The following is a 23,230-nucleotide window of genomic DNA, read 5'->3' on the forward strand; positions in this document are numbered from 1 at the left end:
GAATGGCAGATGAAGCTTTGCTTGCTCGACCGCCTGCCGCTCACCTCCTGCTGTGTGGCCTGGTTTCTAACAGGCCACTGACAGGACAGGTCCATGGCCCCGAGGGTTGGGGACCCCTGCGTTAGACTGTGAAGCTGTGAAGAACAAAAGCCTTACGCCTGCCACAATGCTGGACACATAGTGAACACTTAGTAAACGCTTGTTGAATGAATAAGGGAAGTGTTCATGGAAGAGCAAGTGAACTACACTGCCCTCTTCACCCCTTAATTATTCTTCCTCTTCTATTTTAGGAAACTTTTCCTAAACCATTTCTGGCCAACTGATGTAAGCTCCATCTGATTATCCACCATCCTGGCTCCCCTCAGATATTTTACTTGAATATAGTTATCCTCAGGTTATTTTTTTCATTTCCCTTATTATTTCTCAATTCCTTCTATAGCGTCTCTAACTCTGCCCAGTTTGTCTCCAGGTCTCCTTCTCTTTCCTCATTTTTTTAATTCAGTAAATTTACACTTCTCATATATCATGTATAAGTACGTAACATAAAGTTCTCAAAAAATTTCCCTTTCTTTGGCACCTGATCCTCCACCCCTCCATTTCTCAAACCTTTCCTCCAAGGCCATACCCCGCTCCCCCACCCACCCCGAAACGTGCGTAGCTTTTGCTCAGGAGGAAAGGTGGGAGCCCTTCTTTGCTGTGGTTAGGTTGCCGAACTGTTTTAAGAACTGAACTTTCACAGGCTATGCTTGAGAATCACACCTCACCACCAAGTCTCAAAAGGTTTGCGGAGCGGCGACATTCCGTAAACAACACCCCCTTCTTTTCAACCTCCAAACCTAACAAAACAAGCCACAGAAGTCTCATGAAATAGGTAAAAGATCGAGGAAGGATACAGAAGGACACGAGGCGGGAAGAGGCACGGGGGGCGCGGGCCTGGTAATCCCCGACGACTCTCTCCCCGCCCCCATGAACTTCCGCCCTAGCACCTCCTCCGCTCTCACGGGCGGACTGCCGCGAGCTACGCGAGGACGCGCTGGCGTGCGCGGTCCTGGGGGCGGAGCCCAGGGGTAGCTGGGAAGCGACGCAGGACGTGCGTGCGTGCGTACGTGCTCGCTCGCGGTGGCGGCGGCGGATCGGAGAGGCCAGAGCCGGAGACCGAGCTGGGATCGGGCCCCGGGCGGGGGCGGTGCGAGCGGCGCCAAGCGGATCCTGGGGGCGGGGACGGAGCCGGGGCGGGCGGGACTGGAGCGGAGGCCGGGAACTAGGCGGGAGGTCCCAGGGTCTCGGGTTAGGGGGGTGGAGCCGCACTTCGTCGCCGCGGGGGTGCCGGGACTCCGGCCTCAGTGCCGCCGCCATCACGGACTTCCTGTGGGACAAGCGCACGGGCCTCGCCGCCAGAACGGTGAGCGCGCGGGCTGGCGGGCCGCGGGGCCGCGCGGAAAGATGGCGACCGCGGGGCGGGCGGGAAGAAGATTGGATTGGGGGCAAGGGGTCGGGGCGAAATTAGGAGAGAGGGAGGGCTGAGAACTGGGAAGTGGCAGAGGTGAGGAGTAGAAAGATGAGATGGAAGGTCGACCTACCTTAGATGTATTCTGGAAGACAGGTGGGGAAGTTGGGAGGGATCAAAGTAGGAGAAGGGGTGATGGAGTACGGATAGGAGTGGTTCCAGAGATGAGAAAGAGCAGAATATCAAAGTTGAACCAAAGCCGGAGACGGGGAAGACACCACTGTGTCACTTGGAGGATATGGAAAGAGTTTTTTACCCTAGGAGTTATTTCTGGATTTTCTGAGTGAGAAAGAGAAAGAAAAAGATGCACAAGTTGAGAAAGGTTGCAGGCTGGAGATCCTTTGGGGAATGTGGAGAAGGACAGCCTGTGAGGGACTTTGGTGGCAGTATGTATATGGTGAGATGACATTTGTGTAGCTGTGCTAAGCAAGGTTGGATTACCTGGGAGAATCTTGTGCTTGCATCTTCTTGGTTTCCTACAAGCCCTGTTAGGCCAGGAATGAATCAAATGCCACCGTCCTCAATTTGAGAAGTAGCTCAGAGTGGGAGCCAGATGTTCGAGTCATGCCTTTTCCACACCTAATCCTGCCCCCCCACAACAAGATTTCTGTCCCTGGGCCTATTTAATTGCTTTCTGCCCTCCTCTTCTCATATTCCTGGATTGTGACAGTGATTTCTCTCTGATTCTTTCTTTGAAGGAAAAAAAGGATTTGTGCACCATGCCATTCCAATTCCAATAACCAGAAGGTGGCCAGCTTTTAGCCAACTGGTGCTGATATTAATTAAAAACCAATTATTCTGTACTTAGTAAGCACAAAAGGGGAGGGGCTGGATGGGAAGCTGACTGCAGCTTGGAGCCACATGTATTTAAAACCATTCAAGGGGGATTTGGCCAGTGATGTGAGAAATGATTAAGATAGTTCAAGGGGCCAGACCCAGATCCCTGGAACTTGCTTATATTTGGTTTATACAACTATATGTAGAAACCTGGGAAACTGGATTCCTGCCTTCAGGACATGGATGGCCTATTTGGGGAGATAAGATACACTTTTAATGATTGTAAAACATTTGTGATAATAGTGTGTGGTAAAGCATTATTTTGTTGAGTTATGAGGAACTTAGCATGGCACAGATCTATCCTAGATACCAGCCAATGATGAACTGTTGTAGTCTTCATCAGTTACACAGTCTCAACTGTAATGAGCTGTGGCCCAGACCTGAGTGTCTTCATGAAGGCATGTTTGAGGAAAATCAGAATAGAGCAACGAGCTGAGTGGGGGGGAAGATTCCTAAAGTTTTTAGCTAGAGTTAATAGGTGAATATATATACTCCGTTAAGGAGGAATTGTAAGCACAGAGGAGAACTGAGGAAGTTGTGAGTGGTTAAAAAAAAAAGTAGAAATTGAAGAGCAGAAAGCAGCTTAGCATCTCTGGAGCAGCCAGTCCTTGGAGGGCACTTCTGAAAACTCAGAGCTCGCCCCACTATTGCTACTTTTCCTTCCCTTCCAGATGCCTCATCCTCGAAGATACCACTCTTCAGAGAGAGGCAGCCGGGGGAGTTACCACGAACACTATCGGAGCCGAAAGCATAAGAGACGAAGAAGCCGCTCCTGGTCAAGCAGCAGTGACCGGACACGGCGGCGCCGACGGGAAGACAGCTACCATGTCCGTTCCCGGAGGTGAGGCTTCAGGAAGAGAAACTCACACTTGGCCCACTCACTTATTCGTTTATTCAACAAAGATTTATTGTTTTCAAGCTAAGTAGCTGGTGGAAGGTTATGCTCAAAACGGATAACAAAATAACCCATTTACACTGTGGTGTTAAAAGTCTTATCATAGAGGAAGTATATAGTAAGGGGCTGAGGAAGCATCCAACAGGTTTGGTTGGAGTGGGGCAAGATGTGTAGTTCAGGGAAAACGTCCCAGAGAACGTGACATCTAAGCTTGTCTGAAAGACGAGAGAAGTGTCCTAGACAAAGGGAAAGCAAGTGCAAAGAACTAGGGGCTAGAGGTAGCTAATGAGCTAATAGACAAGACAAAGTTAGGTCTCCATGGTTTTAATAACTTAGCAGCATGTTCAGTGGGAGGGATGGGTTAGGGATAGTTTGGAGCAAAGCTGGATATCAGTCAGGAATAGCTCAAAAAAGAAGTGGCTGTTTATTCCATTGCATCACTGGAGGGGAGGAGGAGGCCCTCAGAGGGAGTTGTTCTGCTGGTGTTTTCAGAGGTTTTGGTGATGTGCAGGTGTGGGCATCCTCCTCTGTGCTTAGTTACTTCACTGCCCTGGGCCTTGGTCCTCACAGAGAGACTTGAGTGTGTGAGAGCAACTTTTCTAGCGATACTCCTTGTCCTCGGTGAGGGAGGACCTTGTTACATGGTATGACAAGGAATGTGGCCTGAACAGATACACTTAACGGGTGTTTGTTGTCCAACAGCAGCTATGATGATCGTTCATCCGACCGGAGGGCGTATGACCGGCGATACTGTGGCAGCTACAGGCGCAACGACTACAGCCGGGATCGGGGAGAAGCCTACTATGACACAGACTACCGGCATTCCTACGAATATCATCGGGAGAACAGCAGTTACCGCAGCCAGCGCAGCAGCCGTAGGAAGCACAGACGGCGGAGGCGGCGCAGCCGGACATTCAGCCGCTCATCTTCGGTGAGTGTCAGCCCAGGCCCTTCCTCTCCCCACTCTTCTTCAGCCCTCTGGGACCCTGGTAAGTGAGAAGTATCCTTGTTCTCATCTGAGCATTTGGGGCATGAACACTGAGGTGGGCACTGAGTCTGTCTACTCTCTTGGAAGCTCTCCAACTCTTGGAGGGCCCTGGATCTGCTTTGGAGATTGATGGGCACAGAGCATTTGTGAGCCCCAGTGCCCTCCCTGGCATGCTGGGCTTATTGTGTTGGGAGCGGCTCCTCCACCCCCCAAGGCCTCCACTTTCTAATGGGGACCTTGCTTGTGAACTGCCTTTCTCCCCCAAGCCCTGGACTTCATGGCCCCATCAGCAGGTGGGCTTGGGTGGGGGCAAGGGGAGACCTGTGCCCGCCTGGAAGGGCATCGTGTAGAGCATGGGGTTGTGGGTGACATTGGCAACGACACCACTTCTCTGCTCTGCCCGTGCCTCTCCCCGTTCCCATTTTGGGTTTGGGGCCTTGGGATTATGCGCCGCTCTCTCTTCTCACCCCGATCCGCCTTACTGCATCTGACGTGTTCCCTTCCACTGTCCCCCATCATCGTCTGTCCCCCCTGGCTGGGCGCCTGTGACCGGTGACCCCTCCACCACCCACCCCGCCTCCCTCCGGCCCCCGCTCCGACACCTGGCTTGCTCCGACCCCCCCCGCCCCCCGACAGCAGCACAGCAGCCGGAGAGCCAAGAGTGTAGAGGACGACGCTGAGGGCCACCTCATCTACCACGTCGGGGACTGGCTACAAGAGCGATGTACAAGCCAAATCGTAACAATCCTATAGCCTGTAATGGTCCCATAGCCATCCTAACGTCCCGAGCCAACCCAAGTCACAGCCTCTTTTGCCTTTTCTCAGTGGTGTTGTTTATCTGGGTGGTTTGAGTTGCTGTTGAGAATTGACCTCTGCTGTCCACTCCCAGCTCTCATGGCCCCTGGGTTAAAGGTGGTGGGAATCATGCAGGGGTTTTCTTCCCCTGTGACCATCTGTATCTGTTCCCCCTTCCTTCATCTCCTCACCCCAGGTTGCTGTACCCTTTTTTCTTCGAACTCAGCTCATTCCCCACCTTCTCTCCCTCCCTCTCCCCGACCCTGCTCTTTTTCATTTCAGATGAAATTGTAAGCACCTTGGGAGAGGGGACCTTCGGCCGAGTTGTACAATGTGTTGACCATCGCAGGTAACTGTCAGCCCCCTCTGTACTACACACCTGGTAGCCATAAAGAGGTAGTGAGGGTTATCTGGGGCTTTTTTGCTAATGAGCCAGAGGTAGGATATCTTAATCCCCAGGCAGCCCTGTTCAGTCTGAGATGTTCTTGAGATTCCAGCAAAAGCCTCTCCTGCCATCCTATAGGGGCGGAGCTCGAGTTGCCCTGAAGATCATTAAAAATGTGGAAAAGTACAAGGAAGCAGCTCGACTTGAAATCAATGTGCTGGAGAAAATCAATGAGAAGGATCCTGACAACAAGAAGTAAGTGAGTGAAGGAGTATGTGGGGAGTCTGAGAGGCTCCACCCCTACACAGGAAAACCTTCCCGACCTGTACTAGACAGGCAGGGGAGTTGTAGACCTTCTCATCCATCCATCTTTTGTTCATCATCTTAGAGTAGTAGAACATTAGGGCAGGAAGGGAGGGTCTGTGACATTCTCTAATCCTTTCCCCTTATTTTCAGAGCAGTTAGATTGCTCTGCAGTTTGGCTCCGACCCAAGATGGCCTCAGTAGGGATATGCCCTGGAAATGGCCCTGAGACTGAGAATCAACATTTTCATCAAAAAATTAGTTGTGCTTTTAATACCTAGAACTATGCTAATGAAGCCACAGACATTTATGTGTAATTTTTCTGTTCACACACATTCCATAACCCAAATGTAGAATAAGAGTATTAAGCAAAGACATAAGTAGGTATAAACATGGGCCCAATGATGGCTGATGGTGAGTGAATTTCAGGAGCGGGAGTTGGGGTCAGAATGCAGAAGTGGCAGTTTGACAATTTATGGTCCACACTGAAGCCTGGTGCTTGGCAGCTCCTCAGCAAATAGAATTTTTTTTAACTATTTAAAATGTTGCAGGAAAATGGTTTGAAGTTTCACAGGTAGTACTTCTCTCCTTGGGTCTGTCAGAAAGGCCACTGCTTAGCTGAACTGAATTTTCTTGGTGATAATAGCTGGCATGTTTTTATACAAGTATGTGGAATCAACAGCTATGCAGTCCCTCTTTGTTGGAGGGGTGGTGGGCAGATGGGAGCTCATCAGACATCCCCCTTCCCCCATCTCTCTTCCCAGCCTCTGTGTCCAGATGTTTGACTGGTTTGACTACCATGGCCACATGTGTATCTCCTTTGAGCTTCTGGGCCTTAGCACCTTCGATTTCCTCAAAGACAACAACTACCTGCCCTACCCCATCCACCAAGTGCGCCACATGGCCTTCCAGCTGTGCCAGGCCGTCAAGTGTGAGTGGGGCGGGCTGAGGCGGACTCTGGGGCAGCCCCTCCCTCCATTGGACCTCTTCTGTCTCAGTTGTGCACTGCTGAAGCCCCTAAACAGTCAACTCAATTATCTGCAGTTCTTCTGTTCACTGTCATGTTGACATCTCTTTCTCTTCTGACTTAACTCCTTCACTGATGTCCTTACCATCACTGATTGCTCTTACTCCACATTCAACCTAGCAGGAGCTGGAAGAGAAAGTGTTTGAAGTCAAAGCACCTAATTACCTCTTTTTTCCTTTATTCCCCTTCCTTGGGAAAGTGTAAGTCAGGCAGCAAGCACAAAGAGACAGAAAGATTCCTCAAGCTAGAGGTTTACATTTGTCTGAGCTGAGAATGCTCTCTGTTCCCAGCAAACCAGGCGGGAGCAGGGAGTAGTGCAGCCAAGGGGCCAGGTAGGGACTAGTACATACTTCCTCTTGAGTCTTCGTAACAGTACAGTTTCACAGAGTTGAATTCACAGGAGTCAGATAGACACATGTCAAAGTCACTACAAAAATGCAACCCATAGGGATTTCCATGGCAGTCCAGCAGTTAAGACTCCATTCTTCCACTGCAGGGGGTGCGGGTTCGATCCCTGGTTGGGGAACTAAGATCCCGCGTGTCACACAGTGTGGCAAAAAAAAAAAAAAATACAACCCCGTAGCAAGCCATCTTTATACATTGGTTGAGAAGTACATGTATATCTGACGTTAATAAGTATAGGGCTTCTGACGTGGATGGACCTAGAGACTGTCATACAGAGTGAAGTAAGTCAGAAGGAGAAAAACAAATATCGTATATTAACGCATATATGTGGAACCTAGAAAAACGGTACAGATGAACCGGTTTGCAGGGCAGAAATGGAGACACAGATGTAGAGAACAAACGTATGGACACCAAGGGGGGAAGGTGGCAGGGGTGGTGGTGGTGGGATGAATTGGGAGATTGGGATTGACCTATATACACTAATATGTATAAAACAGATAATGAGAACCTGCTGTATAAAAAATAAATAAAATTCAAAAATTAAATAAGTACAGGGCTTCTTAGACAAGGCATTTCATTTGGATGTAGAGCAGAAAGCAGCCTAGTGCCTGGACCTGCCTTCTCACCAGCTTTGAGCTAGGTGACCAAGCCTGGGGTCAGCTGGTACCAGTTAGCTCTGGCCACCTGGACCAACCCTGACCTGGCCTTCTCCTCTGCAGTCCTCCATGATAACAAGCTGACACATACGGACCTCAAGCCTGAAAATATTCTGTTTGTGAATTCGGACTACGAACTCACCTACAACCTAGAGAAGGTAAGATGGACAGGGTCCACCCCTTGGCCAGTGGGCACAGGTGGCCATGCCACTTTGCCTTTCTCTTAGCCCTTTCTGTCCTCCCTTTTACTTCTTTCTCCCACATTTTCTGCTCTGGCTCTGACTGAGTAAAACTGCAGTACCAGAATAGATGGAAGGGGAGAGATATAAGACTTAAATTGGAAGAGAATTTGGAAAAAGAACCTCAGTTAACTTTCCAGTAGAGTGAAAATGCTTTCAAGGTTCTTGGTTTGGGCTTCCTTCTCTTTCTGTAAGGAAAGGTCAACTCCACTGACTAACTGGAGATCATGGAGATCTCAGCTAAGGAAGCTATTCCTCACTTTGCTACCTGCTATATATTTTCAGAAATACTGTACACTAGTCACTTGGGTATACTCTTCAGACGCATAGAGACTTGCATGATATTCCACAGTTATTCCTAAATCTTCTTCCTCCCCCACTCCTAAAGTAGTCTGTTGGCTGTGGGGGCGGCTGTAAAGCAGAAGGCATGTGTGGGAGCAGGCAGGAGGTCAAAGTTGTTTTTTTAAGGCTCAGAAGCACTTTAGAGAATAGTGGTAGAAGCTCGGTCTGTTCATTCTCTTAGTCTCGGTGCAGAGGTTCATGTTCTTCCTGCTTTGCTCCTAGAAGCGAGATGAGCGCAGTGTGAAGAGCACAGCTGTGCGGGTGGTAGACTTTGGCAGTGCCACCTTTGACCATGAACACCATAGTACCATTGTCTCCACCCGCCATTACCGAGCACCAGAGGTCATCCTCGGTAAGGGGGGAAGGACAAGGTTGTCCAAGTATGTGAGGGGGTGTGGTGGTGAGGATAGGGCCCCCTGAGCCTCAAAGTACCTTTTCCTTCCCATTCCTACCCAGAGTTGGGCTGGTCTCAGCCTTGTGATGTGTGGAGTATAGGCTGCATCATCTTCGAATACTATGTTGGCTTCACCCTCTTCCAAGTAAGTGGTGGGGTGTTTTATATGACCACTAGGTATTCTCCTACCTAATTTCCTTGTCTGCTGAGGAGCTGCCTGCTCACTCCACATTGCTTATCTTCTTGGCGGCTAGACCTCAGGATCCCCTCTCGGTCCCATGCTCAGTTCTGTCTTTGTTTCCCAGACCCATGACAACAGAGAACATCTAGCCATGATGGAAAGGATCTTGGGTCCTATCCCTTCCCGGATGATCCGAAAGACAAGGTGAACCTCGAGTGGGAGGGACTTAACCCTTTTCCTTTTCTCTCCACAAAATTGGTCTCTATCACATCATTTTCTTTTTTCTTTGACACCTGCCCTCCCCTCAGCTACTCTTGAGATGGGGGAAGAAGGGAATCATCCCACAAAAAGAGGAACCTCCTGATTCCTCAACTTCCCCCTTCCCCTCTAGGAAGCAGAAATATTTTTATCGGGGTCGCCTGGATTGGGATGAGAACACATCAGCTGGGCGCTACGTTCGAGAAAACTGCAAACCACTTCGGGTGAGCCGGGCTGGGAATAAATTGTGCCCACCACCCAGAGGTCACGTCCTTCTTAAGGTGTTTTGCCCCTGGAATGCATTTCACAAGCAGAGGGTTAGGAAAGAAGGGGAGGAAAACTGAAAGAAGACATCTTTTGTTGATAGAAGAGAGATAAGAGGGAGTGGTTTTATGGAGGGAATGAGGTTAGACAGCCATGTTTTTCTTGAGCCAACCAGAGATGAAAGCAATGTCCTGGATTCTTTAGGTCAGGCAAAAAAGAATAAACTACCTTTGAAGAGGTTACATTTTATTGAGGAGCTAAAGAAGATGCATGAAGTTGACAAGGATATACAAGTAGAACTTTCAAAGAGTATGAAGGAATAATTGTGCTAGTGGGAAGGTAGGGTGAGCTGTGACATCAGAAATGGTCACGGTGTGGTCATTCATAATGGTAGCAAGCAGAGCCGTGGTCCTTCAGGATTGAAATCTAGGGCCTTGAAGAACGCAGGGTTTGTAAGGCATCGTGCCTCACCTTTTTCCTGCCCTCCACCACCAGCGGTATCTGACCTCAGAGGCAGAGGAACACCACCAGCTCTTCGATCTGATTGAAAGCATGCTAGAGTATGAACCTGCTAAGCGGCTGACCTTGGGCGAAGCCCTTCAACACCCTTTCTTCGCCCGCCTTCGGGCTGAGCCACCTACCGCCAAGTTGTGGGACTCCAGTCGGGATATCAGTCGGTGACGATCAGGCCCTGGGCCCCCCTGCCACTCTAACAGCAGTGGGTGTCCAGTCCAGGACACTGGTGCTTTTTTATACAAGAGAACAGAGCCGGAGCCCACTCCTTCCTACTGGCTCCCTATGTACCTGTGAATATGTGAAATAGTGTAAATATGAAAGAACTTGGACCTATCGCTTCAACCCCTGCCTTGTACATAATGCTATTCCATCTCACACTCTTCCCACCCTCACTTGCCCCTTCACAATTGAGTTGGATGGGGGCAGAATGAGGTAACCAAATGGCATCTATCCCATGTTTTATAAGGAATTTTGTACAGTCTTTGTGAAATAAAATGACGTGCTTCATCTGACCCCCATCCCTGGAGTTTGAGGTTTGGGGGTGCTGGGGTGGAGGGATGAGAAGATTGGCAACGAAGGGAGTCCCATCTTACCCTCCAAAATTAACCATAGTCAGGTTACCAGTTTACCTGTCCGGTTTGTCTTGGGAGGAGAGTGATGGGTGGGTAACATTTCTTGACGGTGATAAGGGTTATCTGGAATGATAAGGATTGGGAAGGAGGTTCGATTACTGTAGCTCTTAGGCTGGGCCCCAGGATAGAGCCAGAAATCCCGATAAAAAAATGTGCTCAACTGGGCTCCTGGGAGACTACCACCACCGGTCGGAAGACCCCGGTCGTATGTCTCGGAAGACTAGGAGGGACCGGGATTCTGACGCGAGGCCTGCTGGGAGGTGTAGTTCGTTAATTGAGGGAAGTCACGTGGGGAAGGGGCGGTACTTGGCTACCGAGACTGAGTTAGAGGTGTCACGTGGGGCACTTCCTTCTTTGCCTTTGACCGAGACGCAGGCGCAACCCTCCTGCTGCTGCGGGGATCCTTGTGACCCTTCCGGTGTGTAAAGCCAATCCGTGCACAGAGAAACGGGGCGGACCGAGAGGAGCGGAGGGAGCTCTGAGAGCCACGGCCGCCGCCACTGCCGCGGCAGGGGCGTGGAGGGCAGGGGGCGGCCCAAGCCGAAGTTGCAAACATGGCTCAAAGCAGAGACGGTGGAAACCCCTTCGCCGAGCCCGGCGAGCTTGACAACCCCTTTCAGGTGACTTGCGCCGGCCTCTTTGGGGCAGCTGAGGTAATTTCTCGAGTCTAGAGGGTCGGGCTAACTTGTATTCCCGTTCGTGACATTTGATCCGAGGAAGGGCCGCCACGTGGGAGTGACGACGACTCCAGACCAGTGAGCATCCTGGGGGGGCGGGCCCTGCCCCTTAAGGAGCTGGTACTGGCAGTGTGGCGTGAAGGATTGGGGGCAAAAATGGGGACAACAGCGTGGGCCCCAAGCTGCAGTCCTTGGAGCCACAGCAATTGAGAAGAGGCCCCTGTGAGTTCCCCCAGAGGCACCAGGTGCCAGCTGAGCCCCAGATCTTTGCCCACAGGACCCAGCTGTGATCCAGCACCGACCCGGCACACAGTATGCCACGCTTGACGTCTACAACCCTTTTGAGACCCAGGAGGTGAGATTCTGGAGAGCACGGGCGGGCGAGGAAGGGTAGGGTATGCTAACAGGCCCACTTTGTTGGGGTATAGGGGACTTTTTTGCACGCAAAGGAAGAAACACCGTGATCTTAGCTCCCTGAGAGAGACCAGTCTGCCATGGGATGCCTAATCCTTCTAAAGACACTAAGGCCAAGGATCCATCGGTTTGAGCTCTAAATGTCAGTCTTGGGAGGACCTGGAGTCTGGCAGGGCCTGATGAAGACCCTGTCTGGGGAGCCTTTTTTGAAGAAGAAAAGGGATGGGGCCGGTTGGAGTTGGGGAGAAAACAAGCTATGTTTAGGTATACAGTTAGAAAACAAGGGATGAAAAAGACTAGACCTGTTTGTCTCACTGCAATAGAAAAAGGTAAGAGTTTTTAAAAGTTTAAGGAGGTTGATACGGTAGATGAGTGCTTTGAGTCCTGGCTAAGGAACTCGATGTGAGGGGTTATGAGGGCTGCTGCAGGTTGTAAAAGAGTTCTCTGATACAAACACAAGAACTAGCTTTCTAACAACTGGGGGAGGGGCTGCCACCTTAGGTAATGAGTTCTAGGTCTAAAGGTATTCAAGTAGACTCTAGATTCCTGTGTTATGAACGACTAGATGATCCCTAAGGTTTTTTCCAAACTCAACAGCCACCACCAACCTATGAGCCTCCTGCCCCTGTTCCGATAGCTCCACCCTCAGCTCCCCCTTTGCAGTCTTCGAGAAAGCTCAGCCCCACAGAACCCAAGAACTATGGCTCCTACAGCACCCAGGTAAAGGGGGTGTATGGGTAGGGGTTGAGGAGAGGGGCCAGCCCTGGGTTCAGGACTCACATTGCCCTCTGCTCATACTGGTCAGGCTTCAGCTGCAGCAGCCACAGCTGAGCTGCTAAAGAAGCAGGAGGAGCTCAACCGGAAGGCAGAGGAGTTGGACCGGAGGGAGCGAGAACTCCAGCATGCTGCCCTCGGGGGCACAGCTAGTAAGTGGATCCTTGATAGGGTTGGGGAGGGCATCTGACAGGTTCGAAGTCTCAAAAAAGGACCTCAGAGCATGGGCACTGGAGCCAGATTGCTGAGTTTGAATTTGGGTGCTATGTCTTATTAAGGGTGAGCTCTTAGGCAAGTCATTTAATCTTGAGTGCCTCAGTTTCCTCACCTGTAAAATGAGAATAATGTTTGTACCTGTTTGACAGGATTGTTGTGAGGGTTAAACAAAGTCATCTATACAAAATGCTGGGCACAGTGCTTAGAAGTTGTAAGTCATAATAAACACAAGTCCTAATAAACACTCAGTATTAAAATAACTTTTGCCACTTGCCCTTGTTTCTTTGAGCCCTCAAATTGGAAATAGAAGAGAGGACCGGAGGTGAAAGGAAGGGGGAGTGATTCGTTGGTCTCTGTCTCACTTGTGAGATCCTCCTGCTCTTTTTGTGCCTTACAGCTCGACAGAACAATTGGCCCCCTCTACCTTCTTTTTGCCCAGTTCAGCCCTGCTTTTTCCAGGATATCTCCATGGAGATCCCCCAAGAATTTCAGAAGACAGTATCCACCATGTACTACCTCTGGATGTGTGAGTAGTGAGAAGCCTTTTTGAAGGAAAAGTACAGGTAGTAACTTGTACATTTTTCTTTTCCTGGAGCCCACTCACCCAGAACTAGACACTTCACCTATCCTCAGCATTTGAGTTTAAGGCTCATTTCTCCAGGAATCTTACTGGATTACTCCTTTTATAGTATTTAGAACTTATTCTCCAGCCTTCTAGCAAATGTATGTTCTTGCCCTCTCCCCCTTCCCCTTGTCCTTATGCATAAATGTATTCTGAATCCTTTAAACGTCTTTGCCAAGGGGATCGCACATGATTGAGATTTGCTAGTTCTGTCTCCCCTACTGAGGATCCTGTGAAGGAAGAAGCCGCCTTCCTTTCCTTACTCTGCCACATTTGCTGAGGGCTGTGGGGTGGGCTTCTAGGGAAAGGAGCTTTCATTGACCCATCATCCTGTTCCTCTAACCCTTAGGCAGCACTCTGGCTCTTCTCCTGAATTTTCTTGCCTGCCTGGCCAGCTTCTGTGTGGAGACCAACAATGGCTCAGGCTTTGGGCTCTCTATCCTCTGGATCCTCCTTTTCACCCCCTGCTCCTTCGTCTGTTGGTACCGCCCCATGTATAAGGCTTTCCGGTAAGAAGGGGGAGTGGGGATGATGGCAGGGAGGGGACTTGGATGGGTCCCATTCTGCTTCTCCAACCCTAATTCTTTGCCTACACTTCCCTTTCTTTCTCTTTGCAGGAGTGACAGTTCATTCAATTTCTTCGTTTTCTTCTTCATTTTCTTCGTCCAGGATGTTCTGTTTGTCCTCCAGGCCATTGGCATCCCAGGTTGGGGGTTCAGGTCTGTGAGGCTGCCATCTACCTTCACCCCTTCCTCCCACTCCTGTAGACCAAGTCAGCCTTGGGTACTGGCATAGGAGTTGTTCAGAAAAAGGAAATGTGGTTTTTATCCTTGGGAGGTGCTAATTTAACCAGAGAGACAAGATGTTCTCCATGATAGAGAGCCCAGACACAACTCTCAACATAGATTAAGGGAAAGATGGCTGTGGTCAGTCTGAAGAGGCTTCCTGGAGGAGACATGTGTAACCATGGTTGGAGAAGAGGAAGAATCCTCAACAGAAAGGTCTGTTTGGAGTGAGGATGTCTGGAAGAGCTTGGAGAGCTGGGAGCTGATCGTTCAGAAGCTGGGATTAAACTGTGAAGAGAGTAGGTGTAGTTTGGGATTGCGGTGCATGGAAAGCTGCCAGACTGACAGGAAAACGGCCCCTGGTGGGAAGACATAACCAGCAGAGAAGCTGGGGGGACAGAGACCCAGCTGTGAGCAGCCCCTCTTCACTTCCACATACTTTCCCCTCCTTACAGTGGCTGGATCTCTGTTCTGGTGGTGCTGGAGGCCAACAACACAGCTGTAGCTGTGCTCATGCTGCTGGTTGCCCTGTTCTTCACTGGCATTGCTGTGCTGGGAATTGTGATGCTAAAGCGGGTGAGGGGCTGTAGGTGGGGCCAGGAGAGTGAGATCATGTGTCCCTAGGGGCATGGGTGGAACATTCAGGAGCAACTGGGGAGGGCCAGGCTGACGGATGGGTTCTCAGCTAATGGACCTGGGAGGCGGGTGTTGTGGGGTATGTGTGGGTGTGGGCTGGTAGGGAGCCACGAGGGAAAAGCTAGAGCTGCAGGCTGGTGAGTGGTGGTGATGGCGTTAGATTGGAGTGGGGTAACAGTGGCCAGAACGTGCTGTAAAGTCTATGCCTCTACTTGCAGATCCACTCCTTGTATCGCCGCACAGGTGCCAGCTTTCAGAAGGCCCAGCAAGAATTTGCAGCTGGTGTCTTCTCCAACCCTGTGGTGCGAACCGCAGCTGCCAATGCAGCCGCTGGGGCTGCCGAAAATGCCTTCCGGGCACCGTGACCCCTAACTGGGATGCCCTGGCCCTGCCACTTAGGGGAGGTGACCTAGCCCCCATCCCTGAGGTCTCTGGGACTTGATGAGACGTCACTACTTGATGTCTTCACTATAGTGCCCCCAGTCCCACAGCCATGACTGCTGAACCTGACTTAAGGGTGTGGGGAGCCCAGTGTGACCCAGTCACTGCTTCCCTCCCACTCCCCTTCCCCCAATCAGGCCACACTGCTGCCACCTCTACACACCCCAACCCAGCTTCCTTCTGCTGTGCCAAGGCTGTTGCTTCGGTTATTTAAATAAAAAGAAAGTGGAACTGGAACACAAATCACACCGTTTCCGGAATTTTAATGGGAACTAGGCCTTGTGGAAGAGAAAGTGGAGGAGACTAGAATGGAAGCAGAATGTGGACTCCAGAGGGAAGGTCTGACCTGGCCTTAGTGTAAATGGAGAGCTCTCGGGGATGGGACAGCAGAGCCCGATGGCAGGCGCAGGAAGCGGAAGGAAAGTCCACGGTTGGGGTGGAATCGCGGAGCTGCCAGGGAGCCCAGCTCCCTACCCCTCTCCATTAATGACAGGGAAGGAGCCGCTACTTCTGCTGGGAACACAGCAGGCCGAGGGGCCTGAGAGGCTGGGTGGGGCTCAAGTGGGAGCCGAAAGCGTTGTTAGCTCCGGCGGCCAGCTCGCCCTGCAACCCTGCCTCCTGCTCCCTCCCTCCCTCTCCCTTTCTCCCTCTCCCTCCCTCCCTCCCTCCTTCCCTCTCCCCCTCCCGCAGGGTCTCTGGCGGGGACTACAACTCCCGGGGTGCGCCGCGCTGGCCCTCGCACCATGCCCCTCCTCCCGCACCATCCCATCCCCATCCCCCGCCTCCAGTCCCGGACCTGCTGCAGCCGAGCTGGGGGAGCGGGGGTGTGGTGGGCAGGGGAGCGGGGCTGGCGACCCAGGAGGCGGCGGCGCCGCCGCAGCCTCTCCCCACCAGGCAGCCTCGGATCCCACTGGACACTGAGGGCACACCGACCGCGCCTCTAGAGTCACGCCGCCTCTCCCCTCTTCTCTAGACTTCTTTCCCATCCTTCTCGCCTTCACCCTTCCCACCCTTCCCTGGGTTCCGGACCGCCGCCCTCTCTTCACTCCCGGACCGGCCCTTCTCGGCGCCTTTCTTCTCTAGGGAGATGCGATGAGCCGGTGCCCCCGCGTCCTCATCGCCGTCCCGGGCACGGTGCCCGTCCAGTGCCCGTGGTGGGGAGGGAGCACTCCGGGTCCCCTCCGTGACGCCCCTCCCTTGGCCCCCTCCTCAGCTGGAGTCCCTGGGCCATGCCCCAGGGGACCCAGCCAGGGGGTGGGGTCTAGAGCGAGGTGGGTGGAGAGGAGGAAGGACGGGGCCTTGGGCGCCTCTGAGATGCTCCCAAGCGTCAGGGGGGGCCGAGCGAGGCTTAGGCAACCGGGCGGCAGGCATGATGCCCTCGTCTAGTGATTCCAGCCGCTCGCTGACTAGCCGGCCCAGCACCCGGGGCCTTACCCACCTCCGCCTCCACCGACCCTGGCTGCAGGCTCTGCTCACGCTGGGGCTGGCTCAGGTGCTCCTGGGCATCCTGGTGGTCACCTTCAGCATGGTGGCCTCATCTGTCACCACCACCGAGAGCGTCAAGAGATCCTGCCCGTCTTGGGCTGGATTCTCGGTGAGTTGGGTGCACAGTTGTTGGGTGGGGGAGGCTCCTCGGGCCCCACCCCTCCACACCAGCTGCCAGTCCAAATCCTGGCCTCTCCTCCCTCTCCTGGTCCTCCTCCTCCTTACAGAGCTGGGTGCACCCTGTGGTGAGGGGCTCACTCAGGTGCCTCCCCTGTCAGGCTGAGCCTGTGCCCACTCTATCCCCAGCTGGCGTTTTCCGGGGTGGTTGGCATTGTGTCTTGGAAGCGGCCGTTCACTCTAGTGGTAGGTGCCAGGGTCTGATGCCCACGGGGAGGCAGGTGCCTAGCACCTGAGGGGATGCCTATTTATGCCCTCGAAAAGGGAATTGACTCTCCCATTCATGCTGTCCAGGCACAAATGTCTGTGAAGGAGGGTGGCTCCATCTGCGGTAGAGCGTACTCTTGGGGTCCCAGCCCTGAGTCTGTGCCCTGTTTCCCCCAGATTTCCTTCTTCTCCTTGCTTTCGGTGCTCTGTGTCATGCTCAGCATGGCTGGCTCTGTTCTCTCCTGTAAAAACGCTCAGCTGGCCCGAGACTTCCAAGAATGCATCTTGGTGAGATTTGAGGAAAGAGAGCCTGAGAGTGCTGGTTGGGGGAGGTGTGCAGGACAACTTGGGCTTGTCCTGATTCAGGCTGCCTCACCCTCTCCACTCCCACTCAGGACGGAAAGGTCTGTGTGTGCTGCCCTCCTGTTCCTCTACTGCGGCCCTGTCCAGAGTCAGGGCAGGAACTGAAAGTTGCCCCTAACTCCACCTGTGATGAAGCCCGAGGGGCCCTCAAGGTGAGCTTCCCCCCCACCCCACCTCCGCCATTCCTTCCTCTCCCGCCATCTTCCTGGTTCTCACCCTTCTGCCTCCTCCTGGAGTCCTCACAGGCCCCGAGTATGTGGGATTTACTCCACCCCAGGCTCCTCTCACATCCCTCTCTCTCTCTTGCCTTCCCCAGAACTTGCTCTTTAGCGTCTGTGGGCTCACGGTTTGTGCCGCCATAATCTGTACTCTCTCTGCTATTGTTTGCTGCATCCAAATCTTCTCCCTGGACCTTGTGCACACGGTGAGTGGGGAGCCGGGGTCAAGGCCAAGAAGGTAGGATGCGGGCAGGGTGTGTGTGCTGGGATTGGGCTCGAGGGGTGATGGTTACAGTGCTGGCTTTTGAGCACCAGGGGCTGTGGGTCACCTATTAGGCATGTCTGTTGCAGGGTTATTTAGGGGGTCCAAAGGAGGGTGAGGAGGGAAATGACAGGGAGTAAGAGAAGTATGTGATGCCAGTCTGGGGGCATTGAAGAGTGGGACTAAAAGTTGGGCGGAGTCAGGAAGGTCTTAGATGGGGGTGGGGATAATGGGTTGATGTTCTGGTGGGGACAGAGAACAGATAGTGATTCTGGGTGCAGAAAGGTCCATGTAGAGGAGGACTTTCTAGATGGGCAGGGCAAGAGCTGAAGGTCCTCGGCTGGGGCTGGGGCGGGGTTAGAGGAGGAACTGGTTTTGGCAAAGGGGCCAGAACTGAGCTTCTTGGAGGGGGTGGGGCCAGAAAATGTAGATGAGAGAGGAGTTTGGGAGCCAAGGAGCTGTATTCCCAGAAACCAAGTTTGCTGACTTGCTTGCTCCCCAGCAGTTGGCCCCTGAGCGCTCAGTCTCAGGCCCTCTGGGGCCTCTGGGCTGTACATCCTCGCCCCCAGCCCCTCTCCTACACACCATGCTGGACTTGGAGGAATTTGTACCACCTGTGCCCCCGCCGCCCTACTATCCCCCAGAGTACACCTGCAGCTCAGAAACAGATGCACAGAGGTGAGGCCAGGTGGAATCTGTGGGGAAACTAAGGAAGGCGACTGGGGCTGAGGACGGGGATTGGTGGGGAGGGATTTTTTTGGAATAGGAGTTCTTTCCCAGGCTTTGACCCTCTCCCTCATCCTGCCAGCATCACCTACAATGGCTCCATGGACAGCCCGGTGCCCTTGTATCCTACTGATTGCCCCCCTTCTTATGAGGCCGTCATGGGGCTACGAGGAGACAGCCAGGTGAGAGCAGGGCTTGGTATGGGCTGGGGAGTCAGAGATAGAGCCTGAAAAGCTGGGTGAGCTGCTGTCACTGGATAAAGATAATACTAGCTCTCATGATCTTTATAGCACTGGCACATTCACTGTCATCTTTGATCTGCCTGAGAGCTTGGCAAGGTGGGTGGGGTAAGAAATATTATTTCCATTTTACAGATGTGGAAACTGAGGCCCGCATAAGTGACTTGAACAAAGTGACAAAGCTGGACTGGAATCTAGGTCTCCAGAGCTCTGTCCAGCCTATGGGATGGCCTAATCAGTGTGTAGGGCTCGACCCTTGACCCTTGTGTCTTCTGCAGGCCACTCTGTTTGATCCTCAGCTTCATGATGGCTCCTGCATCTGTGAGCAAGTGGCCTCCATTGTAGATGGTGAGCAGAAAGTGGGGAGGGTGGACAAGGTCTGGGATGCCTGGGATAGCAGAGCTGGGTGTGGGGGGCAGAGGGGGAGAGACGAGACCGAGTGGGTGGTTAAGGGACAAATGAGGGCTGGGGCTTCTTGCAATCCTGGGCTTAGCTGTCTCCTCTGAGATAAAACTGGAGGCAGGATGGCCCGCAAGAGGCTGGGCCTGAGAAAAGAGGAACCGCCTGGGCCCGGCCAGGCTGGTGCTACCCGGCAGCCCCTACCACCCACAGTGTCCATGGACAGCGGGTCTCTGGTGCTGTCAGCCATCGGTGACCTCCCCGGGGGCTCCAGCCCGTCGGAGGACTCGTGCCTGCTGGAGCTGCAGGGCTCCGTGCGCTCCGTTGACTACGTGCTCTTCCGCTCTATTCAGCGCAGCCGCGCCGGCTACTGCCTCAGCCTGGACTGCGGCCTGCGGGGCCCCTTTGAGGACAGCCCCCTGCCCCGGCGGCCCCCGAGAGCTGCCCGCTCCTATTCCTGCTCTGTCCCCGAGGCCCCACCCCCGCTGGGTGCCCCCACAGCTGCCCGAAGCTGCCACCGGCTGGAGGGCTGGCCGCCTTGGGTGGGACCCTGCTTCCCCGAGCTGAGGCGGCGGGTCCCCCGGGGAGGCAGCCGGCCAGCTGCAGCCCCGCCCCCCCGAGCCCCGGCTCGCCGCTTCAGCGATAGCTCAGGTTCCCTCACCCCACCGGGGCACCGGCCTCCTCAGCCGGCTCCCCGACCACCGCTGCTGCTGCCACGGTCCCACAGTGACCCGGGCATCACCACCTCCAGCGACACCGGTGAGCCGCCACAAGATTCAGGAGAGGGCAGGCACTGGGAGTTAGAGGGCCAATGATACCCACCAGGATTTGGGACACTGTTGAGGCCCCTGGGGAGGAAGAATGGGTGAATTCACTCCTGCAGTAGACACTTCTTATGTCACCTCCTAGAAATACATCAATAGCTTAGTGGCTAAAAGAAGAGGATTTGGTTTTTGGAACGCAGTCTCACAGTTCCCAGCTTGGGCTAGTTACCTACCCTCTCCACGCCTCAGTTTCTCACCTGTAAAACAGGTATAATAACAGTATCTCACCATAGGTACTGTGGAGTTACTGAGGAGAGATGCAGGTCAAGTGCTTAGCCCTGGCACAGAAAGTGTTTGTCATTACCATTATGTGCCAGGTACTGGAGAGGCTGCAGCAGGGCACAATAGCGCCTTAGTCCCTGATTTGGTGGATTGTACCATCTAGTTGCTGGCGGACCTGAGCAGAGATGATGCCCCCTTGGTTGGGAATGGGGTGTGGAAGCTGGGCTTGAGTTCTCAGGAGGGCCGTGAGATTGGTGGGCGCATCTACTGAGCGCTCTCACTCAGTCCCTGTCTCTCTCTTCCTTCTCAGCTGAATTCAGGGACCTTTATACCAAAGTGCTTGAGGAGGAAGCTGCTTCCATTTCCTCTGCAGATACAGGTGAGGCATATGGTTGGTGCCCAGGGGGCAGTGGGTAGGGGAGTGCTGCCTGGCCTTCTCTGCACCTCCCATTCCACCCACTCTCCCTCTCTCTCTCTCTCTCCAGGGCTCTGCTCTGAAGCCTGCCTCTTCCGTCTAGCCCGTTGCCCTTCCCCCAAGTTGCTACGTGCTCGCTCAGCCGAGAAACGGCACCCCGTGCCCACCTTCCAGAAGGTCCCCCTGCCCTCGGGCCCTGCACCTGCCCACTCCCTGGGGGACCTGAAGGGCAGCTGGCCAGGCCGGGGCTTGGTCACTCGTTTCCTCCAGATGTCTAGGAAGGCCCCAGACCCCAATGGGAATGGAGCCCATGGACATAAGCAGGTAGAGTGAAGGGATCCAGTGAAGACACCCAGGAAAGCCTGGTGCTTCAGGTGGGGCCACACTGATGCTCTTTCCTGTGGCCCCGTCTAGGTGCCCCGGAGCCCATGGGGCCGGCCAGGCCGAGAGAGCCTCCACCTTCGCAGCTGCGGCGACCTCAGCTCCGGCTCCTCCCTGAGACGCCTCCTGTCTGGCCGCAGGCTGGAGCGCGGCACCCGCCCCCACAGCCTCAGCCTCAATGGGGGCAGCCAGGAGACTGGGCTCTGACCTGGGCATCCTCCCACACTGAACAGATCCAGATGAATGCTGGGGCCACAGGCACCAGCTGGTTGGGACCAGCAGCCTCCAGCACCCCCTTGCACTGGCTGACACAAAAAGAAACCTGCTGAACACCCCCAGAAGTATCCCTTTCCCTCCTACCTCTAGGGGCTCCTGCTGCTTGCCTCTGCCCCTCCAGCCTGGGGAGACCTTCTGTCCTGCGCTGCACGGGTGTTCAGGCTGTGCGGAGAGATGCCCCTGCTTACAGCGTTGGAGGAGGAAAATAAAGTCCTGTTCCTCCAGCATGAGAGTAACTCTCTCTGATTCACCACGGGCCCTGTGGCCAGGGCAAAGGCATGTCCCGGTTGTTCAAGCACAAGGGGCTGTATGCCTGTGCAATGGGGTGGTGAGGCATGAAGGGTCAGAAAAATCTGGGTGGCCTCTCAGCTCTGCCACCTTTAGCTGCATGATCTTGGGCAAGTTATTTAACCTCAATTGCCTGATCCATAAAACATTGTGAGGACGAAAGTTTGTAAAGCTCTTAACACACTAAGTAAGGCTTCAATAAATTTCAATTTTCCCTTCTCTTCTGGATCATTCTTTGTCACCTTTGAAATTTGTTCTAGCATCTCTCATAGTTATGAAAACTCTCAAGACGCGGATATCTGTTTCCAGCTACCACACAATATCTCTGCCCCTTTTCATAGCCAAACGTTTTTTCTCTTCCTTCCTTCCACTCTTGAACATCCATTCTCTCCTCGCCCATTCCCATCAGGCTCCTTCCCCTACCTCTCCCCAGGCACTGCTCTTTTTTTTTTTTTTTTTTAATTTTAATTTTAATTTTATTTATTTATTTTTGGCTGTGTTGGGTCTTCGTTGCTGCACGTGGGCTTCCTCTAGTTGCGGCGAGCGGGGGCTACTCTTTGTTGCGGTGCCTGGGCTTCTCATTGTGGTGGCTTCTCTTGTTGCAGAGCACGGGCTCTAGGCACGCAGGCTTCAGTAGTTGTGGCTCGCGGGCTCTAGAGCGCAGGCTCAGTAATTGTGGTGCACGGGCTTAGTTGCGCCGCGGCATGTGGGATCTTCCTGGACCAGGGATCGAACCTGTGTCCCCTGCGTTGGCAGGCAGATTCTTATCCATTGCACCACCAGGGAAGCCCCCAGGCACTGCTCTTGACAAATTTTTCAGTAAGCAAAAAAGTTAGACCCACTGGCCGATTCTCTGCCTGCATTTCATTTGACCTCCAAGAAGCATTTAACCCAGATAATCAGCATCTTTCCTCTTGAATTTTTCCCTTTCTTGTCTTTGAAAACATCATACTCTCCTAATTTTTCTCCTACTTTACTGTCTTGGTATCATTTGTCAGAGTTCACACCTCTGCCCAACCGCTTAACACTGGAGGGCTCCAGGGCGCTCCCCTTGGCCCTCTTCTTTTTTCTACCTCCAGTCTGTAAGTGGCCCTATCAAGATCCATGGCTTTAAAGGCCATCTATGTGTTCGTGGATAACTCTCTCCTTTACCTCTCCATGAGCTCCAACCTCCAATTTGACATCTCTGCTTGGATATTTAATGGGCCTCTCAGACTCAACATGGCCACAGTGGAACTCTTGATTCCCACCCCAGCACCTGTTCCTCTTCCAACATTCCCATCTCAATAAGTGGCACCATCACTCACCTAGCTGCACTTTCCATAAGCTTGGGAATCACCCTCATTTCTTCTTTTCCCTCATCCAACACATCTGATCCTACCCTGAATTCATCCATGTCTCACCAGCTACCTAGCCCTAGTCATCACCCTCTCTCCCACCCGCTTGATCTATTTCCATTCTTCCTACAATCCATTCTCCACTCAGCAAAGTGATAAGAAATCATGTCATATTAAAGTTCTGCCTAAATGTACTGGCTTTCCACTGTATTTAGAATAATC

At 53.0% G+C, this 23,230-nt stretch overlaps 3 protein-coding genes across 10 annotated transcripts; all 3 read left to right on the forward strand.

Moving 5' to 3' along the window:
• The first annotated feature begins 1,227 nt into the window (after nt 1-1,227).
• Nucleotides 1,228-10,504, forward strand: CLK2 (CDC like kinase 2). Of its 5 annotated transcripts, none has more exons than XM_061183358.1 (13): nt 1,228-1,402; nt 3,016-3,185; nt 3,945-4,170; nt 4,867-4,951; nt 5,305-5,371; nt 5,546-5,662; nt 6,475-6,641; nt 7,862-7,956; nt 8,602-8,731; nt 8,836-8,918; nt 9,079-9,158; nt 9,346-9,436; nt 9,972-10,504. In XM_061183358.1, exons 2-13 carry the CDS (start codon nt 3,016-3,018, stop codon nt 10,155-10,157), a joined length of 1,497 nt encoding a protein of 498 aa, XP_061039341.1. In that variant the 5' UTR covers nt 1,228-1,402; the 3' UTR covers nt 10,158-10,504. The 5 variants fall into 5 exon arrangements, with proteins under 5 accessions (XP_061039341.1, XP_061039339.1, XP_061039340.1 ...); XM_061183356.1 differs by having other exon boundaries at nt 1,229-1,402; nt 3,942-4,170; XM_061183357.1 differs by having other exon boundaries at nt 1,229-1,402; nt 4,864-4,951.
• A 483-nt stretch (nt 10,505-10,987) lies between these two features.
• On the forward strand, nt 10,988-15,432 carry SCAMP3 (secretory carrier membrane protein 3). Of its 2 annotated transcripts, none has more exons than XM_061185922.1 (9): nt 10,988-11,277; nt 11,579-11,656; nt 12,313-12,435; nt 12,521-12,641; nt 13,103-13,231; nt 13,677-13,836; nt 13,945-14,046; nt 14,568-14,688; nt 14,967-15,432. In XM_061185922.1, exons 1-9 carry the CDS (start codon nt 11,179-11,181, stop codon nt 15,111-15,113), a joined length of 1,080 nt encoding a protein of 359 aa, XP_061041905.1. In that variant the 5' UTR covers nt 10,988-11,178; the 3' UTR covers nt 15,114-15,432. The 2 variants fall into 2 exon arrangements, with proteins under 2 accessions (XP_061041905.1, XP_061041906.1); XM_061185923.1 differs by having other exon boundaries at nt 10,988-11,244.
• A 600-nt stretch (nt 15,433-16,032) lies between these two features.
• ENTREP3 (endosomal transmembrane epsin interactor 3) lies at nt 16,033-21,860 on the forward strand. 3 transcript variants are annotated; one of them, XM_061185924.1, is made up of 12 exons: nt 16,033-16,783; nt 16,981-17,037; nt 17,236-17,346; nt 17,454-17,573; nt 17,738-17,845; nt 18,404-18,579; nt 18,710-18,809; nt 19,145-19,214; nt 19,479-20,024; nt 20,622-20,690; nt 20,797-21,050; nt 21,141-21,860. In XM_061185924.1, the coding sequence occupies exons 1-12, from the start codon at nt 16,559-16,561 to the stop codon at nt 21,312-21,314; spliced, it is 2,010 nt and encodes a 669-aa protein (XP_061041907.1). In that variant the 5' UTR covers nt 16,033-16,558; the 3' UTR covers nt 21,315-21,860. The 3 variants fall into 3 exon arrangements, with proteins under 3 accessions (XP_061041907.1, XP_061041908.1, XP_061041909.1); XM_061185925.1 differs by having other exon boundaries at nt 18,407-18,579; XM_061185926.1 differs by lacking the exon at nt 16,981-17,037.
• Nucleotides 21,861-23,230: the final 1,370 nt, after the last annotated feature.

This window comes from Eubalaena glacialis, chromosome 3 (assembly GCF_028564815.1).
Source record: "Eubalaena glacialis isolate mEubGla1 chromosome 3, mEubGla1.1.hap2.+ XY, whole genome shotgun sequence".
NCBI classification, from domain to species: Eukaryota; Metazoa; Chordata; class Mammalia; order Artiodactyla; family Balaenidae; genus Eubalaena; species Eubalaena glacialis.

Bases quoted from the DNA above. Each gene is read 5' to 3' on its own strand.
- SCAMP3 (XM_061185922.1), top strand. From the start codon at position 11,179: ATGGCTCAAAGCAGAGACGGTGGAAACCCCTTCGCCGAGCCCGGCGAG. The intron at 13,837-13,944 runs GTAAGAAGGGGG...TTCTCTTTGCAG, and splicing joins CCCATGTATAAGGCTTTCCG to GAGTGACAGTTCATTCAATT. The intron at 14,047-14,567 runs GTCTGTGAGGCT...CCCTCCTTACAG, and splicing joins ATCCCAGGTTGGGGGTTCAG to TGGCTGGATCTCTGTTCTGG.
- CLK2 (XM_061183355.1), top strand. From the start codon at position 3,016: ATGCCTCATCCTCGAAGATACCACTCTTCAGAGAGAGGCAGCCGGGGG. The intron at 3,186-3,941 runs GTGAGGCTTCAG...GTTGTCCAACAG, and splicing joins TACCATGTCCGTTCCCGGAG to CAGCTATGATGATCGTTCAT. The intron at 5,372-5,545 runs GTAACTGTCAGC...GCCATCCTATAG, and splicing joins CAATGTGTTGACCATCGCAG to GGGCGGAGCTCGAGTTGCCC.
- ENTREP3 (XM_061185924.1), top strand. From the start codon at position 16,559: ATGATGCCCTCGTCTAGTGATTCCAGCCGCTCGCTGACTAGCCGGCCC. The intron at 18,580-18,709 runs GTGAGGCCAGGT...TCATCCTGCCAG, and splicing joins TCAGAAACAGATGCACAGAG to CATCACCTACAATGGCTCCA. The intron at 20,025-20,621 runs GTGAGCCGCCAC...CTTCCTTCTCAG, and splicing joins CACCACCTCCAGCGACACCG to CTGAATTCAGGGACCTTTAT.